At 31.6% G+C, this 15,766-nt stretch overlaps 3 protein-coding genes across 3 annotated transcripts; 2 read left to right on the forward strand and 1 right to left on the reverse strand.

The window, feature by feature from the left end:
* The first annotated feature begins 391 nt into the window (after positions 1 to 391).
* Positions 392 to 5,095, forward strand: Ect3 (Ectoderm-expressed 3). The gene is made up of 7 exons (XM_070645771.1): positions 392 to 607; positions 2,109 to 2,257; positions 2,322 to 2,618; positions 2,676 to 2,760; positions 2,825 to 2,919; positions 3,472 to 3,839; positions 3,915 to 5,095. Exons 2-7 carry the CDS (start codon positions 2,159 to 2,161, stop codon positions 4,918 to 4,920), a joined length of 1,950 nt encoding a protein of 649 aa, XP_070501872.1. The 5' UTR covers positions 392 to 607; positions 2,109 to 2,158; the 3' UTR covers positions 4,921 to 5,095.
* On the reverse strand, positions 4,925 to 6,460 carry LOC139094651 (uncharacterized). The gene is made up of 3 exons (XM_070645782.1): positions 6,303 to 6,460; positions 5,995 to 6,221; positions 4,925 to 5,934 (listed from the first exon to the last, which is right to left on the reverse strand). The coding sequence occupies exons 1-3, from the start codon at positions 6,393 to 6,395 to the stop codon at positions 5,535 to 5,537; spliced, it is 720 nt and encodes a 239-aa protein (XP_070501883.1). The 5' UTR covers positions 6,396 to 6,460; the 3' UTR covers positions 4,925 to 5,534.
* Positions 6,461 to 6,920: 460 nt separating this feature from the next.
* Positions 6,921 to 8,054, forward strand: Uch (Ubiquitin carboxyl-terminal hydrolase). Its single transcript, XM_070645299.1, has 3 exons — positions 6,921 to 7,072; positions 7,141 to 7,440; positions 7,528 to 8,054. The coding sequence occupies exons 1-3, from the start codon at positions 7,031 to 7,033 to the stop codon at positions 7,879 to 7,881; spliced, it is 696 nt and encodes a 231-aa protein (XP_070501400.1). The 5' UTR covers positions 6,921 to 7,030; the 3' UTR covers positions 7,882 to 8,054.
* Positions 8,055 to 15,766: the final 7,712 nt, after the last annotated feature.

Raw genomic sequence — 15,766 nt, forward strand, 5'->3', positions numbered from 1 at the left:
CAAACAATAAAATTTATCGAAAGCATGCTTAGGTAGACAACAGAGTTGCAGAACAGACACCCTTAGCAGGCAAAAACCATACAAATTCTTGATAATTTGGAAGGTTTTCAAAGAAAAACCATACAAATTATTAAGAATTTGTATGGTTTTTACCTGTCACAGATGCCTGTTTTGCAACTCTGGATAGAATAAGTTGAATTTGAAAATCAAAATATTTAAAATTTTTTTAAAAATTCAAATTAAATCTCAAAGGAATCAAATCTCTCGATCCATTACTTAAACAGAGCGAACGTAACTTGTTTCTCAAATGTATCATCTTCTCAAAATCCCAATTCTTTTTATACATTCTATAGAGTATCTATACATTATATTAGGCTCACACTTCTCATTTTCTCTGTCAGTCTAATTTGTGAATTTCAAAGAGACGGTCGAGGAAGGAAAAAAAGTTTTTATTAAGTGAAGCTGAACGTGATCGAGAACAAAACTTAATAAAAAAAAATTGCATTAAAATTTTTCTTCAATTCGATCACTTTTCACATTCTTTTATTCTGTTTACAATTAAATTTGCTGCTGCTGTTGTTGCTGGTGCTAGAGCTATTTTGAAAGTGTGAGTGATTTATGTTTATTCCATACGAAAATCATCAGCAAAGCGTGATTTTTCTTTTATTTATACGAAGTTCACTGATCATAATCACTTCGGGTGCACGCGATTGAATTTTTTTTTTTGTTTTTAGTTCTTGTTCCTTAAAATTTTTAACAAAAAAAAATTTGCATTTTTAATCGCGGAAATTAAAAAATTATGTAAATTATTTTTCGGGACAGTTAGAATGAAAGAAATCTTATAGAACTGGTTTAGAAGAAATGAAGGTGTGATTAAGTGCTATCCAAACTGTCTAACCAAAATCCATTGATCGGGCAAAGAACCATCATATGAAATTATTTATGCAAGTTCATTGCTTTCGTATGGTAATTCTTTGTTGAACCTTTTAATGTCTGTTTAATGACTATTAAGAAAGTATCGAATGATTTGATGGTAACAAGGCGGAGAAAATGAATATGAAAGAAGAGATTAAAGCTCTTTATTTAATTTATGCAATATTATTCAGAATATTTGGGATGTGCGAACAAACGGAATTGAGATATTCTTATCATGTATGAATTATATTTAATAGGTAAAGGTCGGGGGATTCTGTCAATTTACTTTCTGATTCATCTCTTTTGATTACAATACTTTCAGTTATGTTGTCATCTGGTGTGTTTTATAGTTTATTTTATTGCGAACAATTGAATAGTAGGTAATTGAATGAGTAAATAGTTCCTGAAAGAGAATTTAGCGGTTTTGTAGATTTCAAAAATTTAACGGTTTTGTAGAATTTGAAAAAAATTTAACGGTATTGTAGGATTTGAAAATTAAACTGTATTGTAGAATTTTAAAAGGACAAAATTTCTTTAAATTTGAATTTAACGGTTTTTCAAAATTTCTGGACAGTCTAATGTTTCAGCATGCATGAGTTTATTGTACTGCTGAATTCTTCCTTAATAATGTTATTGAGTTTTTCTATAAACGTGTTAATTACCAAATCATTCGTTTTTTGCAAACAATGTACTGTTCCTCATTCAGTATGAGGAATTTTGATTTTCGCAAATTAAAACTTTTCACTTTTTACGCGTCTAGACAACTGTTTGTTGTTGTTCTACCGTACATTGTATCTTCTGTTTCTTTAAAGTCTTTTATAAAGGAGTATTGACGGAATCACCCTATTTAGAATGAAAATTTTAAACGGTTTTGTAGAATTCAAAAGTTTAACGGTATTGTAGAATTTGAAAATATGACGGTTTTTGTAGAGTTTAAAAATTCAACGATTTTGTAAATTTTAAAAATGAAAGATTTTTGCATACAAAAACCTTACAAATTTTTCTTAAAACATTACAACAGTCAAAAAATGTAAGGTTTTAGCTTTTTAACATAAAATCTAAATATTTTAAAAATATTTAATTCCAATAAAGCTTCATGTATCATCAAAAAATATGCAAATCACACCATTGTTTTCAAATTAACTAGCAAAAGTTTATTTTTCTTTTCTTCTTCATTCTTATTTTCTCCCTAGGTGATCGCTGTGCCTTAATCATTTATGTCGGTACAACAATAGCAAAATCAATGACTAAAATAATGACAAAATTATCAATTATTTTACTTCTGTTGACCTACATAATGTCTTCAGTAAAGAGTCAGCACACTTTATCAGTCAATAATGTTGTAAGTAAACAAATATAAATGTTGACAATGTTCTGATTACATCAGCTGCTTCATATACACTTAGGTACCCTCAAGAACTTTTGAAATCGATTACAACAACAACACATTTCTACTTGATGGCAAGCCATTCCAATTTATTGGCGGTTCATTTCATTATTTTCGTGCATTGCCTGAAACATGGCAGAGAAAATTGCGTACGATGAGGGCAGCTGGTCTGCATGTTGTAACAACTTATGTCGAGTGGTCACTTCATAATCCAAAAGATGATGTTTATGACTTTACTGGAATTGCTGATATTGAACAGTTTGTTCAACTTGCACAACAAGAAGATCTTTTAGTTATTTTACGGCCTGGACCTTATGTATGGAAATTAAATTACTTATTTAATTGTTTAGATTAATTCTATTATATTATACAGATCTGCGCTGAACGTGACATGGGCGGATTTCCTTATTGGCTACTCAATAAATATCCTGATATTCAATTGAGAACTAACGATGAAGGTTTGATATTTTAAATCATTGAGCAACTGTCACTTTCTAAATTTATTAATCTATTGACATTTAGATTACAAACTAGAAGTTGCAAAGTGGTATACAGTGTTAATGACAAGAATGCAAAAATTTTTGTACGGAAATGGTGGTCCAATCATTATGGTTCAGGTATGTGAAAGTAGTATTTTAAAGATAATCATGAATGAGCTTTGGCATGGCTGGAATGTTTAGGAATGCTTTGAAAATTTCACGGTTTTGTAAAATTCAAAAATTTAACGATTTTGTAAAATTTAAAATTTTAACGGTTTTGTAAAATTTGAATTCATTAGTTTTGTAAAATTCAAAAATTTATCGGTTTTTGAAATTCAAAATTTTAACCGTTTTGTAAATTTGAAATTTTAAAATTTTACCGGTTTTTTAAAATTTGAAGACTGACTTGAAATTGACTAAGTATGTTGATACGTCAACTGAACAGAAATGAACAAATGTCTGCTCAAAAATTAATTAAAATCAGGTACTACATCAGGTAAACTCATTAAAAATTTCCATTATTTTGTATATTCATTAGTGCCGACTGTTTTGACTGCTTTTTTGCCAATCACACTGCAAATACATTTCTTTAGTCAATCAATGCGACCGAAATAATCTTTTTGAATATTTAAAATAATTTTATGAGGTTTTTATAGAGATTAAAAAAAATTCATTTAAATAATATTCTAGGTAGAAAATGAATATGGATCATTTTATGCATGTGACGAGAAATATAAAGTCTGGTTACGTGATGAGACATTTAAATACACACAAGGACAGGCTGTACTGTTTTCAAATGATGGACCTGGTATGCTTAGATGTGGTAAAATTCCTAATGTGTTTGCATCGCTCGATTTTGGTGCTGGTGATGACAAGTCAATTGATTCATATTGGAAGACATTGAGGAAATTCCAAAAGAATGGTCCATTGATGAATGCTGAATATTATCCTGGATGGCTGACACATTGGCAGGAGGACATGCAACGTGTACCGACTGAGCCTATTGTCACATCACTCGAGAAAATGATTAAGGATGGCGCTAGTGTTAACTTTTACATGTAACGTATTTTTATTATTTGAATATTTCACAACTCAATTTGAACTTAACGAAACCGTTAAAAATATCTTCACAGGTTTTATGGAGGAACTAACTTTGGATTTACAGCCGGAGCTAATGACGGAGGTCCAGGAAGTTACAATTCCGATGTCACTTCATATGATTATGACGCACCAATGACAGAAGCTGGAGATCCAACAGACAAATTCATGGAAATAAGAAAAATGATTGGAAAATACTTTACACTACCAGACGTTCCAGTTCCTAGTCCAGTACCAAAAACCTCACTTCCTGATGTACAAATGAAACCAATTTCAGTCCTAATGGACACAAACAGTAGGAGACTTTTAGCAAGCTATACAGTCAACGGTCACACACCGTTAACATTTGAGGCTCTTAATCAGTATTCAGGATTTATTTTATATGAAACAAAATTACCAAAGGTCACACGTGATCCAGCACAGCTTAAAATAAATGACTTAAGAGATCGTGCTTATATTTATGTTAATCGACAATTTGTCGGCGTTTTATCACGTGAAAATAGAATCAATTCGATTCCATTAAGTCTAACTTTGGGTGATGAACTGCAAGTTTTAGTTGAAAATGAAGGTCGCATTAATTATGGAATTGCAAATGATTTTAAAGGAATTGTCAGTGATGCTGTTTATAATTCAATGGTTTTAGTTAATTGGACAATGACAGGATATCCATTTGATGAATATGAGAGAGTAAATAATTTAATTACGCATTTAAAGAAAAAATATGGAAATATTCCGAGAACAGCATCAGCAAAGAGTTACTTACGTTCTGGTCCGACAATCTTTCACGGTGAATTTACATTAAAGCAGTCAGAAATTGCCGATACTTATTTTGATCCAACAACTTGGGGTAAAGGAGTTCTATTCATTAATGAATTTAATTTAGGCAGATATTGGCCACTTGTTGGTCCACAAGTCACTCTATATGTACCTAAGGAAATCCTTAAAGTTGGTGTCAATAAAGTCTTAATGATTGAGCTTGAAAAGGCACCGGAAGATGGAATGATCAAGTTCACCGACACTCCGAATTTAGATGGAAATTAAAAGCTTTTTTTATTATTGGAAAAAGTTTGCATTTTATTATTGAGAAATGTGCTTTGAGCAACATGATCATCAAGAAGTTCATCACAGCCTTCGGCTACTATTTACTTTTTTAATTAGAAAATTCTATTAAATCATTCAATAAAAAATAATAATTCAACTATTGTTCCACATTTTATGGCAGATTGTTTTGATTTATGATATTTTTAGCGCATCTTCCCAAAATGGATATTCATAAGTTTATTTAAATTTTTTAAATTTTACTTTTTAACGAAATTTAAACGAAATTTTATCTTTTGAATTTTAACGAAGTTTTGTTTTTTGAATTTTAACGAAGTTTAATTTTTTGAATTTTAACGAAGCTTTTCAAATATTATTTAACCGTTACTTTTTAAAATAAGTATTATTTCCCGGAAAATGCGCTTCCGTTGGTTCATGCTAAGTTTAATAAGTGTAAGATATCTGTCTGGACCCGTTACCTCTTCAGTGTTATTATGTTTTGAAAAAATATTAATCTTTCATTGATATTCTTTCATTTTTGTACGTTAATTAAATTCAAACTCCACAAAAACCTTCTTTACTTCCCAAAATAAAATATTCGTTAGCGAGGTTGCTGATTAGAATCCTCTTCTCATTCCTAAGCGTCTAGCTAAGAATAGTCCAGCAATGAAGAATCCAACTGTAGAAACTAAAGCAATACAGTTACGTCTTTTCTCTCGCTTCTTTCTTGAGAATTCCTTCTCAATTTCATTATATTTTACTGGATCTGAGAGTGAGGTGATGATTTCTTCCATTTGAGCAGTATGAGTTCCTAATTGACCGAGTAAGTCCATAACAATTTGAGCTGAACAGAAACGTTGATTTACAACAATTCCAGGTGCTGATGATGATGATGCACCGACTTGAAATGTTATGGCAGCTAATAGAGTATTAAGATGATAAATTTGGTCCTGCAATGTTTGAACAATCGACACAGTTTCTGCTTCTCTTTGTTGTTCCTTTAAATCACCAATAACTCTGGAAATTTAACAAATGCCTTACTGGATGTATGAGTAACAAATAAGAATTACAACTTACGCTTTTAAAGTTGGTTCTTGACCTTCAAGATGGCTGAACTCTTCAAGCATTTCATCTTGTAATTGATTGTCTGTAACACCTAATTTAATTAAATCATCTCTACTTAAAGAACTTAGTTGAGGATATGTAATTTCATAGGTTCCAAAATTTTGAACGACTTCGTCACTAAGAACCCATCTATTAAGCGCCACTATTAAGCTCATTTCTAAATTCTGCGTTTCAGCTTTCTGTAAAAAAATTTATGCTTAATATTTTTTTTATGGATACAACAAGAGTCAAGTCCAAAAGACAAAAGATTATTATTTTACCATCAAATTTAATTCATCGTCAATGTCCTCTTGACGGATATCGCCAAAGTCAAAATCTGAAGTTTTATTACTATTACTATCTGCACGAGACATGTCGACTTGTTTAAATAATTAAATGAACTAAAAATGTTTAAATAATCACGGAATGATGCTTTGTTGATGAAAACAAAAGTCAAGTATGAAATTTTCAATAATCGAGTGATGTGATTTAAAGCGCACTTTTTTGTTGTATTTTGATTTTTTACTTCTTTCTTTAATAATTGTTTATGTACATGCAGGTAACAAAATCTTCATTTGACTTTGCACTAGACAGAACGTGAAGCTTAATTAGGAATATTTTAAATAGTCAGACAGACAAAATGTGGTCAAACAAACCGTTTCATAAAATTTGCTAACTGCAAAAAAGATGCGGGAAAATTTAAATTTAATTTTGCTAAAAATCAATTGTTTTAAGACATTTAGCCCATTTCCCATCAACTTTTGAGTATGATTAGTTAATTGACAAACATTACAACTTATAAAATACTATTCGAAATAGATTTTTAGCAACAAAAATTTATCAAAAATAACGGTTGTGAAAAATTCAAATTTCACAGGGTAGCACATTTTTCTCATTTTTCAAACAAAGAAGTCGGCAAAAGTCATCTCGTTAATTTAATTAAAATATCAGTGAAAGTACACTTTAAATCATAAAACTTTAGTTGAAAAATCATTCTAAACAAGTCAAGATGTCCGAATCATTTGTAGTTCCACTTGAAAGTAATCCAGATGTGAGTAAAAATCGATTTTCTTTGTTTGTGCATTTTTAATGGTTGGAAAATTCGTCATCCAAAATAAGGTTCTCAACAAATTCATGAAATCCATTGGAGTTCCTGATAAATATCAATTGTTTGATGTCTATGGATTAGAAGAAGATACATTGGCTTTTTTGAACAAGCCTGTTCTTGCATTTATTCTTCTCTTTCCATGCACTGAAAATTATGAAAATCATCGTAAACAACAAGATGAAGAAATGAAAGCAAATCCACCAAAAACACCGGAAAATTTGTTTTACATGAAACAATACTTGCATAATGCTTGTGGAACTGTTGCTCTTTTCCACAGTATCTTGAATAATTTGGATCGTATTACTCTCGAAGTATGTAGAATAATTTAATTAAAAATTATTGATTTTCTGATTAGAACAATTTTCTTCTTGTTCCTTTTGTCTATAAATAATATATAGGATGGCCCATTGAAAAGTTTCTACGAAAAGGCTAAAGACTTGTCACCTGAAGAACGTGGAAAATTATTGGAAACTGATGAAGGAATTATTAGTATTCATCAGAAAATTGCCCAAGAAGGACAGACTGAAGCTCCACCGGCCAACTCTGATGTTTTATTCCACTATGTTGCATTGACAAAAGTCGGAGATGAATTGTTTGAACTTGATGGCGGAAAGTGTGGTGCTGTTAGTCATGGAAGCACTTCTGATGAAACATTCTTGACTGATGCTGCAATTGTTTGCAAGAAATTCATGTCTCGTGATGAAAAGGAATTACGTTTCTCATTCATGGCTATTGCTGCTGCTGAAAATTAAAAAAAAAAAATCGTACTGAAGTCATTAAAAATCATAGATTTATATTTTGTGAAAATTAATCATTGCTTATAATAATCATTTTTGCTAATAATTATGCATATAATGCTTTGTGTGATCTGGAATTAAGAAAGAAATAAATAAGATATTTTTGGAATATGGAAGCTTTAAGCTAATACTCTGTCGTTCTTATTGGATTTACAATTTTGCTTTAAATTGGATTCTTAGGTTATGTTAGCTTTATTATTATGGTTGGGTTAAGCTGTTAGGATACTACATACAGACATACAAAGTTAATTATAGCAACAATCATCTCTATTGATTAAAAATTCATCACAATTTACGGTAAATACAATTTTCATTTGACAGTATAAAATAAAATATTATAAATGCTTCGATGCTATCATATTAATTGGATATTTTCTCGTCCTTATTCAGTCAAAGCAAAAAAGGCAGCAAAGAGAGTGAGATCGAGATACAAAAAGTGAAAATGAACAATCCTGACAATCGAATCATAAAAAGTTATTTTTTTTTATGAAGTTTTATTATTTTTATCAGCATTCATCAGCATGTGAGAAATTTTCATGCAACTTTTTTTTGTCATGCCTGATGAAAGCTTATAAAAGCTCAACAGACATTATATATGTGCGCATCAATTGATCATAAAAAAATGATACAAGAAAAAAATTATTGTGCAGGAAGGAATTTATAATTTAATAACTCAAAGTGACATGAGCTCGTTCTGGGAATCGTGGCATAAATGAATGTTGATAAAATGATGGGTAAAATTTTGAAATTTTAATGCACTCTAGAGTAATCTTCGCATGAAAAGTGACTTCTTGGATGACTTTTTGCTGAATTTAAATTTTGTTATTTTGTATCTTTGAAGGTTAAAACTTAAAGCTTGCATGACAGTAACCGTATGAAATTAGCGATTTGTAGCAATGGTGTACGATCTGTTAATGTGTACTGGCACTGCTATGTGTACTACAGCTTCCAGCAACAATCAGATTAAGAATATTGAGGTTAACACTTTATTGTGGATATATTAATAATTTGACAGTATTTTGAATGATTTTTATAGTAAGGTTGTTGAGATTGTGCTTTACGCATAATATTTGTACATTGTTTAATTAACTCCCGATCGGCACAAATTGAAATGTTGCCACCACGGCGACGACTCGGTCGTATACTTAAAGCCAAGTGGCTGCCACTTGGCAAAAACAACCGGCGACGACTCGGTCGTATACTTAAAGCCAAGTGGCTGCCACTTGGCAAATTCGGTTGTTTTTGTCAAGTGGCAGCCACTTGGCTTTAAGTATACGACCGAGTCGTCGCCGTGGTGGCAACATTTCAGTATGTGCCGATCGGGACTAAAGAACTTCAAGGAGAGCTTCTTAACGGATTTAAATAAATAAGTTCAGAAACAGACTAAAATATTCATACGAACCCTTAATCAACAACTATATAAGGAGAAAATCAACTAATTACAGCTGAAATTACAGGGCTTAGTCGTTCGAAAATTCAGTGTCAGAAATGTGATGTAGGGTAAAAAATGTAATTTTTGGTCACTTTTTTTTTGGTCATTTTTGAAAAAGGCATTTAGAAGCGTTTTCATGCCATAGTTTGTATAGAAGAGTTGTACAAGATCAAAAAATAAGAACTTCTGCATTAAAACTTTTGGCTATTGGACTTCCTGTAGTTTAAAATTTCCAAAAGAAAAAAATGACCAAAATGACCAAAATTTGGCCATTTTTCTTAAAGCTGCTTGCGCTAAAGGACTTGTTTTTCATAAACTAATAAGTACCCAAAAAGTTGCCTCTTATATCTCTCTATCAATCCTCATATTATTTTTTTCAAATGAATGAAGCACTTCTTCACAATTCTTCATACAAAATGACCCATTTTCAAATGTAATTTTTGGTCAAAAAAAATGTAATTTTTGGTCACTTTTTTTTCGCAGGATGCATTGAAAAATTTGTATGGAAGGAAAAAAATGTAATTTTTGGTCACTTTTTACAAAAGTAAGCTATGAAAATTTGTGAATTTTTTTCCCTTAATCTTAACTTTTTTGATGCAAATTTAAAGATTTAGGTCTAAATAAAGTGTGATTCAAATTTTATGGATGTAGCTGCAGTGGAAAGGCATTAAATCATTAATTAAACTTTTCCAAAAATTCCTTCCATACAAAATTTTCAATGCATCCTGCGAAAAAAAAGTGACCAAAAATTACATTTTTTTGACCAAAAATTACATTTGACTTTAAAGTTGGTATATCTCGGATATGACAAGTCCAAAAATTCTGAATTTTTTTATGGTGAAAATATTCACAATATATGATAGTTTAAACCACTTTCAAATAATTTTAGACAAAACAGCGATGAGAAATATGCATTTAAAGTGTCCAAAAATGAAAAATAACCAAAAATTACATTTTTTACCCTAATTGGCTTTTTTCTCTTTTCCTGGATATTTAGGGTAATATATAAATAGTCTATCTTGTATAGTTCTAAAAAACAAACATTTTGATGTATAATATGTTAAATAAAACACTATAATTAAGCCGAAATTTGAAAAACAAACTCGATTTCTGACATTGAAAATTTGTTACTTAATCTGAGTTTTTGGACAAAAATGCTTTTAATTTTATGAATAATGAGTTCTAAGGTACAAAAATTAGTCGTTTCAATGCTCTATAATGCAAAATATCAAAAGTTAGTCAAAAACTGGTTAAAAGTAGTTAAATTAATGATTTTTTGAAAAAACGTTAAGAAAATCTTGAATTTTTACATACAAATTTTTCGGAGTTTACAACAACAAAAATATTCACAAAAATTCGAAAAAAATTAAAATTAATAGCTTACTTTGTTAATAATTGAACTGGAATAGAATTAGAGGCTGTATTTATGTTGCCTTTTCGTGTTGTGGTACTCAGATTATTAACTGAAGTCGTTTTTTAAAGTTTTGAGTGATTTTAGTAAATGGAACTTTTTTTTCGTCTAAGCCCTACAATTTTATATTAAACGGCAGTTGATATATTATCGACAAAAATGTATTAATGATTTATGTACTTTTAATAGGTTAGCTTTTTAGAAGAGAGCCTGGAATAAAGTTTCAAATAAAACCAAAGAAATCTTAAGTAAATTTTCTCTTATTTTCAAAAGCCATAACTCATTTCATTGCTATAGGAATCGTGTAAGAAGAGCTTATAACATGATAGAATATTAGTAAAGAAGGATGTTCAACTTGATACTTAATTTTTGTAAACATAATCTTTCATAATTTAAATTCCATAAATTTTCTTATGAATTAATTAAGTGAAATTCGCAAAACTTTTTACTCTCATTTTTAGTGATGTTGCTGTTGTTTTATGCAACATAATAGCAAGTCTTCTTGCTTCATATCACAGACTCCTTCTTATTTTTCTCATTCATTGAATCGCATACTCTTAATATTAAATGATAAATAATTTTACGAATCATAAATCATTTCGATGTTTGTGGTTTGTTAGGAAGACAAAATTCTGAGATTAATAGCAGTTTTTTCTCATCATCTAAAATATCACTCGATGGCTACAAATAAACGATTATCATTGAGTCATGAAAATAGAGAAAAGGAAAAATCAGGAATCTAAAAAATAAAGAAAATTAAAACGTTTTAAATTCTCATTTTTATTTCTTTCCTTTCTTCACTTCCCCTCCCATCTCCTTATCTAACAGTAATCTCATTTCACATAAATTTTTTATGTACATTCTTATTTCATATCGTACTCACTTTCCTTTCAACAAATGCAAAGTACTTTTGTTAAGAAATTTAATTATACAAAATAAAGTGAGTAAGTAAAACGAGTTTTTAAAGATTAATGTCCGTGATTTCATGCAGTTTTATTTCTCTCACAAACTAAATATAGTAACATAACGTAAACTGTTTTAAAAATGAACTTTTAAAATGTTAGCCAGTTGTATGCAAATTATCACGTGCATGCACTAAATTAGCCTTTCATCTGATAAATGTTGAAAAGGCAACAAAGCTGAAAAGGGTGAAATTTAATTGATTTATTGCAATTGCTTTGCTGAGAGAGTGAACTCCTAAACTATATATAATTAATATAAATTTAACGATCTGTTATGGCTCACTTTTAGACATTTTTATTTCCTTTAATGGAGAAATTGTAATGTTTCAAATGAACTTTAGGGTTGAACTAGGAAAGTTGAATAATTTGACGTTTCCATTTGAATATGTAGATGAATATGCAATTTGGTATTAGCGACATTGTGGCCGAGTGAATAGAGCATAGATTTGAAATCTGAAAGTTCGTAAGATCAAGGTTCGAATCTCATCTGACATTCGAATCCTTTTCATAAACATCAATTTATATAATGACTGAGAGATTAGTCCTTGATAAGAATCAAATCCACGTACTCAAATAAGAGGGCTCCAGACTCTCTCACTGGCAGATTTGGCATATGTATATATGACTTAATACCCCAGATTCCACTGCCCTCATACACCGTACTCATATCCGAGTGCCTCTTGAATCTAAAAAATTCCTTTCTATTTCAAAAATGTTAGCAGCTGTAAATGACTAACACTTAGATTCATTTCATCATTGACTAACATTAGCTTAACCCCACAAAGAGCTATAAAAATCTCCTCTAACTCTAAAATTCATGAATTTCTAAAAATCTGTTTCATCTTCATTGCCATATGAATTAATGTCACAATTTAAATCCAATATTCAAATCTGCCTTCTCTTGTTTTTAACATTAAAGTACTTTAGCACAGTATGAAGGTGAATGGTACTTTTAGACTCAAAATGCACTTCAATGTACATAATCCATTTGACACTCTAAAATTACCCCAAAAAAATTTTCATTTTAAATTCTCACATTCCATTTCGTTCAACAGAATTAAGCGGATTATGGTTTGAGTGAATGGAATTCATCTATAAAATATATGTAGATACATAGTCAGCAAGCATAAAATGTAATACTGATTGGCGTGAAGTTAGAGATATTAAATTATACTGAATGATTTTAAAGAAACATAAGCGATATTGAGGTTGATTTGGTTTGGTAGAGAGCTTAACGGATGGATTCGTGGTTGGTTTGGTTGATTAACCTTTAGTTACACTTCTCATCTACTTTAAGTTCAAGTGGATATCAAACTGCTTTGCTGATCGTGCAGATCAGTTGCGATCCATGACCTCCCATAGGTTATTGTTAAGGATGGCGGCCTGCTAGGCGAACGAACCCTGTATTGACCATAAACTCGTTTACTTACTTACTTCCTTGGCGAAGGCGCACGGGGGCCCATTGCCGCATTTAGAATTCGTCGAAAGCTGGATCTGTCTTTAGATAACTTCTGCCAGTTTCTAATTCCCAGCACTTTTGCATCGTTGCTCACACAGCAATCCCATGAGCTTTTTGGTCTACCTCGAGATCTCTTTCCATCCAGAAAGTTACCAGTTGTCAATTTAAGTATTGAAGCATCCTCTGGCCTTCTATTCACGTGGCCAGCCCATTTTAAACGATTTATTCGCAGAACTGTAACAATATCGGTCTCCTGAAATAACTCATAAAGTTCATTATTATGTCTGCTTCTGAATTCATCCCCATCTTTGATAGGGCCATAAATCGTTCTCAATACACGTCTCTCGAAAACACCAATTGCTTCTTCATCCGCTGCCGTTGTGTTCCAGGTCTCAGATCCATATAATACAATTACTCTGATCAACGTTTTATAAATATTCTTTTTGGTGCCTCTCGATAAACTTCTGGATGTTAACAGGTGCCTAAGAGAATTGTACGCACCATATCCCGACTGTATCCGCTTCCGCACTTCCAAACTCACATCCGATGTCGAATTGATCAAGGATCCAAGGTATTTGAACTCCTCCACCATTTCGAAACGCTTTCCATTCACGCATAGGTGACTGCCAATAAGCTGCTTGGTTCTTGCTGAAGCAGCAACCAGTAATATTTTGGTTTTTTCCTCGTTTACATGCAGTCCCAACTTAAGTGCTTCTCGTTCTAGCTTGGAGTACGTGTCTGTGATGGATCGAATATTCCGTCCGACAATATCGATATCGTCTGCATATGCTAGTAGTTGCGACGATTTGGAGTATATTGTGCCAGTTAATTGAAGTTTTGCTCTTCTACAGATTCCTTCCAATGCGATGTTGAATAGCTTCGTTGACAACTCATCTCCCTGCTTCAGTCCAGTCACTGTCTCAAAACATTCAGAATTAAGACCCTGTACCTTGACGCAACTATAAACTTTGCTTAGTGTTGCTTTCAGCAGACGGATCATTTTGTGCGGGAACTTGAACTCAGTCATTAGACTCCATAGTTCTTCTCTCAAAATGGAATCATATGCTGCCTTAAAGTCAATGAGCAAATGCAGGGTTTCCACGTTTTTGTCATCGCTCTTGTGTATGATCTGCCTGATGTTGTGGATTTGGTCAATCGTCGAACGGCCTCTCCTGAAAGGCCTAGCGAGCCCACTCTCGTTAAACAATCATAAGCTATGAAACATAAACTCGTTTGATTCCGCCTTATTATGTGACTTGGATTAACTGTCTCCGCCGCGAAAAGGTTGGTACATGGTGGAGTTAAGCTAAGTGCGGCTCCTGCCACATATATTACGCGTTCACCACCTTTATAATGAATATTTACAGGTACGACTAATGAGATGTGGATGCGATTTGTCGTCCTTGTTACTAGACAATTTTGATAATTGTCTATGTGGGAAGTGACTGTGGGTACCGTAGCAGAGTGAAACCTGGGTTATAAAGTGATACGCAACTACATCTACCTATTGAAGTTCTCTGTGGTCGACTTGACAGGCAACAGATCTGAATTCAAGCTTTTTGTCAGGATGTGGGTTCAATTCTCATTGGAAGTCGAACCTTCAATAATTATAGAAGGTATAGTCAATACGACAATGATTAGCACTATGTTTCATGACATACAGTAAGCTAGGCCATGACATACCATAAAATAGGAAATTACACCCTTGATAGCACTCGAAACTTTCAAATGAAGAACACAACTATGTGCTACCTTTAAAGCAGTATCCATTATCAAGGGAAAACACAAGAATTTCCTTCTACAAAAAGCAGTCAAAAATTTTAAAATGTAAATCGTGGCGGCGGCAAGCATGTGAGCTCTTGTGTATCCAAAAAAGTAACTGAGTAAGTACGATTGTGCATGCAAGCTGAATTAATTATAGTTTGTTGGATATGGGAAAGTTGATATTACAGTGCAAACAAAGTAAAAATATAATGCGAAAAAGTAATTTATAGCTTAAATTTCATTTAATGTTACTGTTGAAGTTTTCATAATTTATCCTGAGACATTTCTTGACATATCTTGCTGTGCATAAAAGTTATTCCATTTATGTTTGTCTTCTTTCTCTGTGTCTGTACAATTTTGTGTGTAGATTTTTTTTTTTTGCGGTAAATATGAAAAGTATAGTAAAATCTAAAGGAGAGACGGAAGGATGATAGGAAAAGTGAGCGTCTTAGATGAGATGGGTTGAGTTAAGATGAAGAACAAAAAAAGGGGGAGAGAATGAAAATACAGTCAAGTATTATAAAAAAGGAGGAAGCTAAGCTTTAATGGAATGTTGTGATAGCAAAAGCAATAACCATAATTTTCTAAATTTTAATATCATTGTTTTAAATCCACACAGAATAATAGCATTTCATTTTTTTTCATATCTCTCTGGTATGAGAAATTAATGTAAAAGGATCGTCGCCTTTATACCATCATTAATTTATATATTTCATGTGATTACACCATACTATGTTGAATAATAAAGGTTCCATCTTTTTTTTTGTTGTTGTTGTCTTTAACTTGTTCATTTATTTAGCCGTATTTTTGGG

Source organism: Chironomus tepperi, unplaced genomic scaffold (genome assembly GCF_022539635.2).
Source record: "Chironomus tepperi strain 1889 unplaced genomic scaffold, CSIRO-AGI_Ctep_v1 contig_33, whole genome shotgun sequence".
Lineage (NCBI taxonomy): Eukaryota > Metazoa > Arthropoda > Insecta > Diptera > Chironomidae > Chironomus > Chironomus tepperi.

Excerpts from the sequence above, each read along its gene's own strand:
- Ect3 (XM_070645771.1), top strand. The coding sequence starts at position 2,159 with ATGACTAAAATAATGACAAAATTATCAATTATTTTACTTCTGTTGACC. Across the intron at positions 2,258-2,321 it reads CTTTATCAGTCAATAATGTT|GTACCCTCAAGAACTTTTGA; the intron begins GTAAGTAAACAA and ends ATATACACTTAG. Across the intron at positions 2,761-2,824 it reads ATTGAGAACTAACGATGAAG|ATTACAAACTAGAAGTTGCA; the intron begins GTTTGATATTTT and ends ATTGACATTTAG.
- LOC139094651 (XM_070645782.1), bottom strand. The coding sequence starts at position 6,395 with ATGTCTCGTGCAGATAGTAATAGTAATAAAACTTCAGATTTTGACTTT. Across the intron at positions 6,222-6,302 it reads ACGATGAATTAAATTTGATG|AAAGCTGAAACGCAGAATTT; the intron begins GTAAAATAATAA and ends ATTTTTTTACAG. Across the intron at positions 5,935-5,994 it reads CAAGAACCAACTTTAAAAGC|AGTTATTGGTGATTTAAAGG; the intron begins GTAAGTTGTAAT and ends TTAAATTTCCAG.
- Uch (XM_070645299.1), top strand. The coding sequence starts at position 7,031 with ATGTCCGAATCATTTGTAGTTCCACTTGAAAGTAATCCAGAT. Across the intron at positions 7,073-7,140 it reads CACTTGAAAGTAATCCAGAT|GTTCTCAACAAATTCATGAA; the intron begins GTGAGTAAAAAT and ends ATCCAAAATAAG. Across the intron at positions 7,441-7,527 it reads TGGATCGTATTACTCTCGAA|GATGGCCCATTGAAAAGTTT; the intron begins GTATGTAGAATA and ends AATAATATATAG.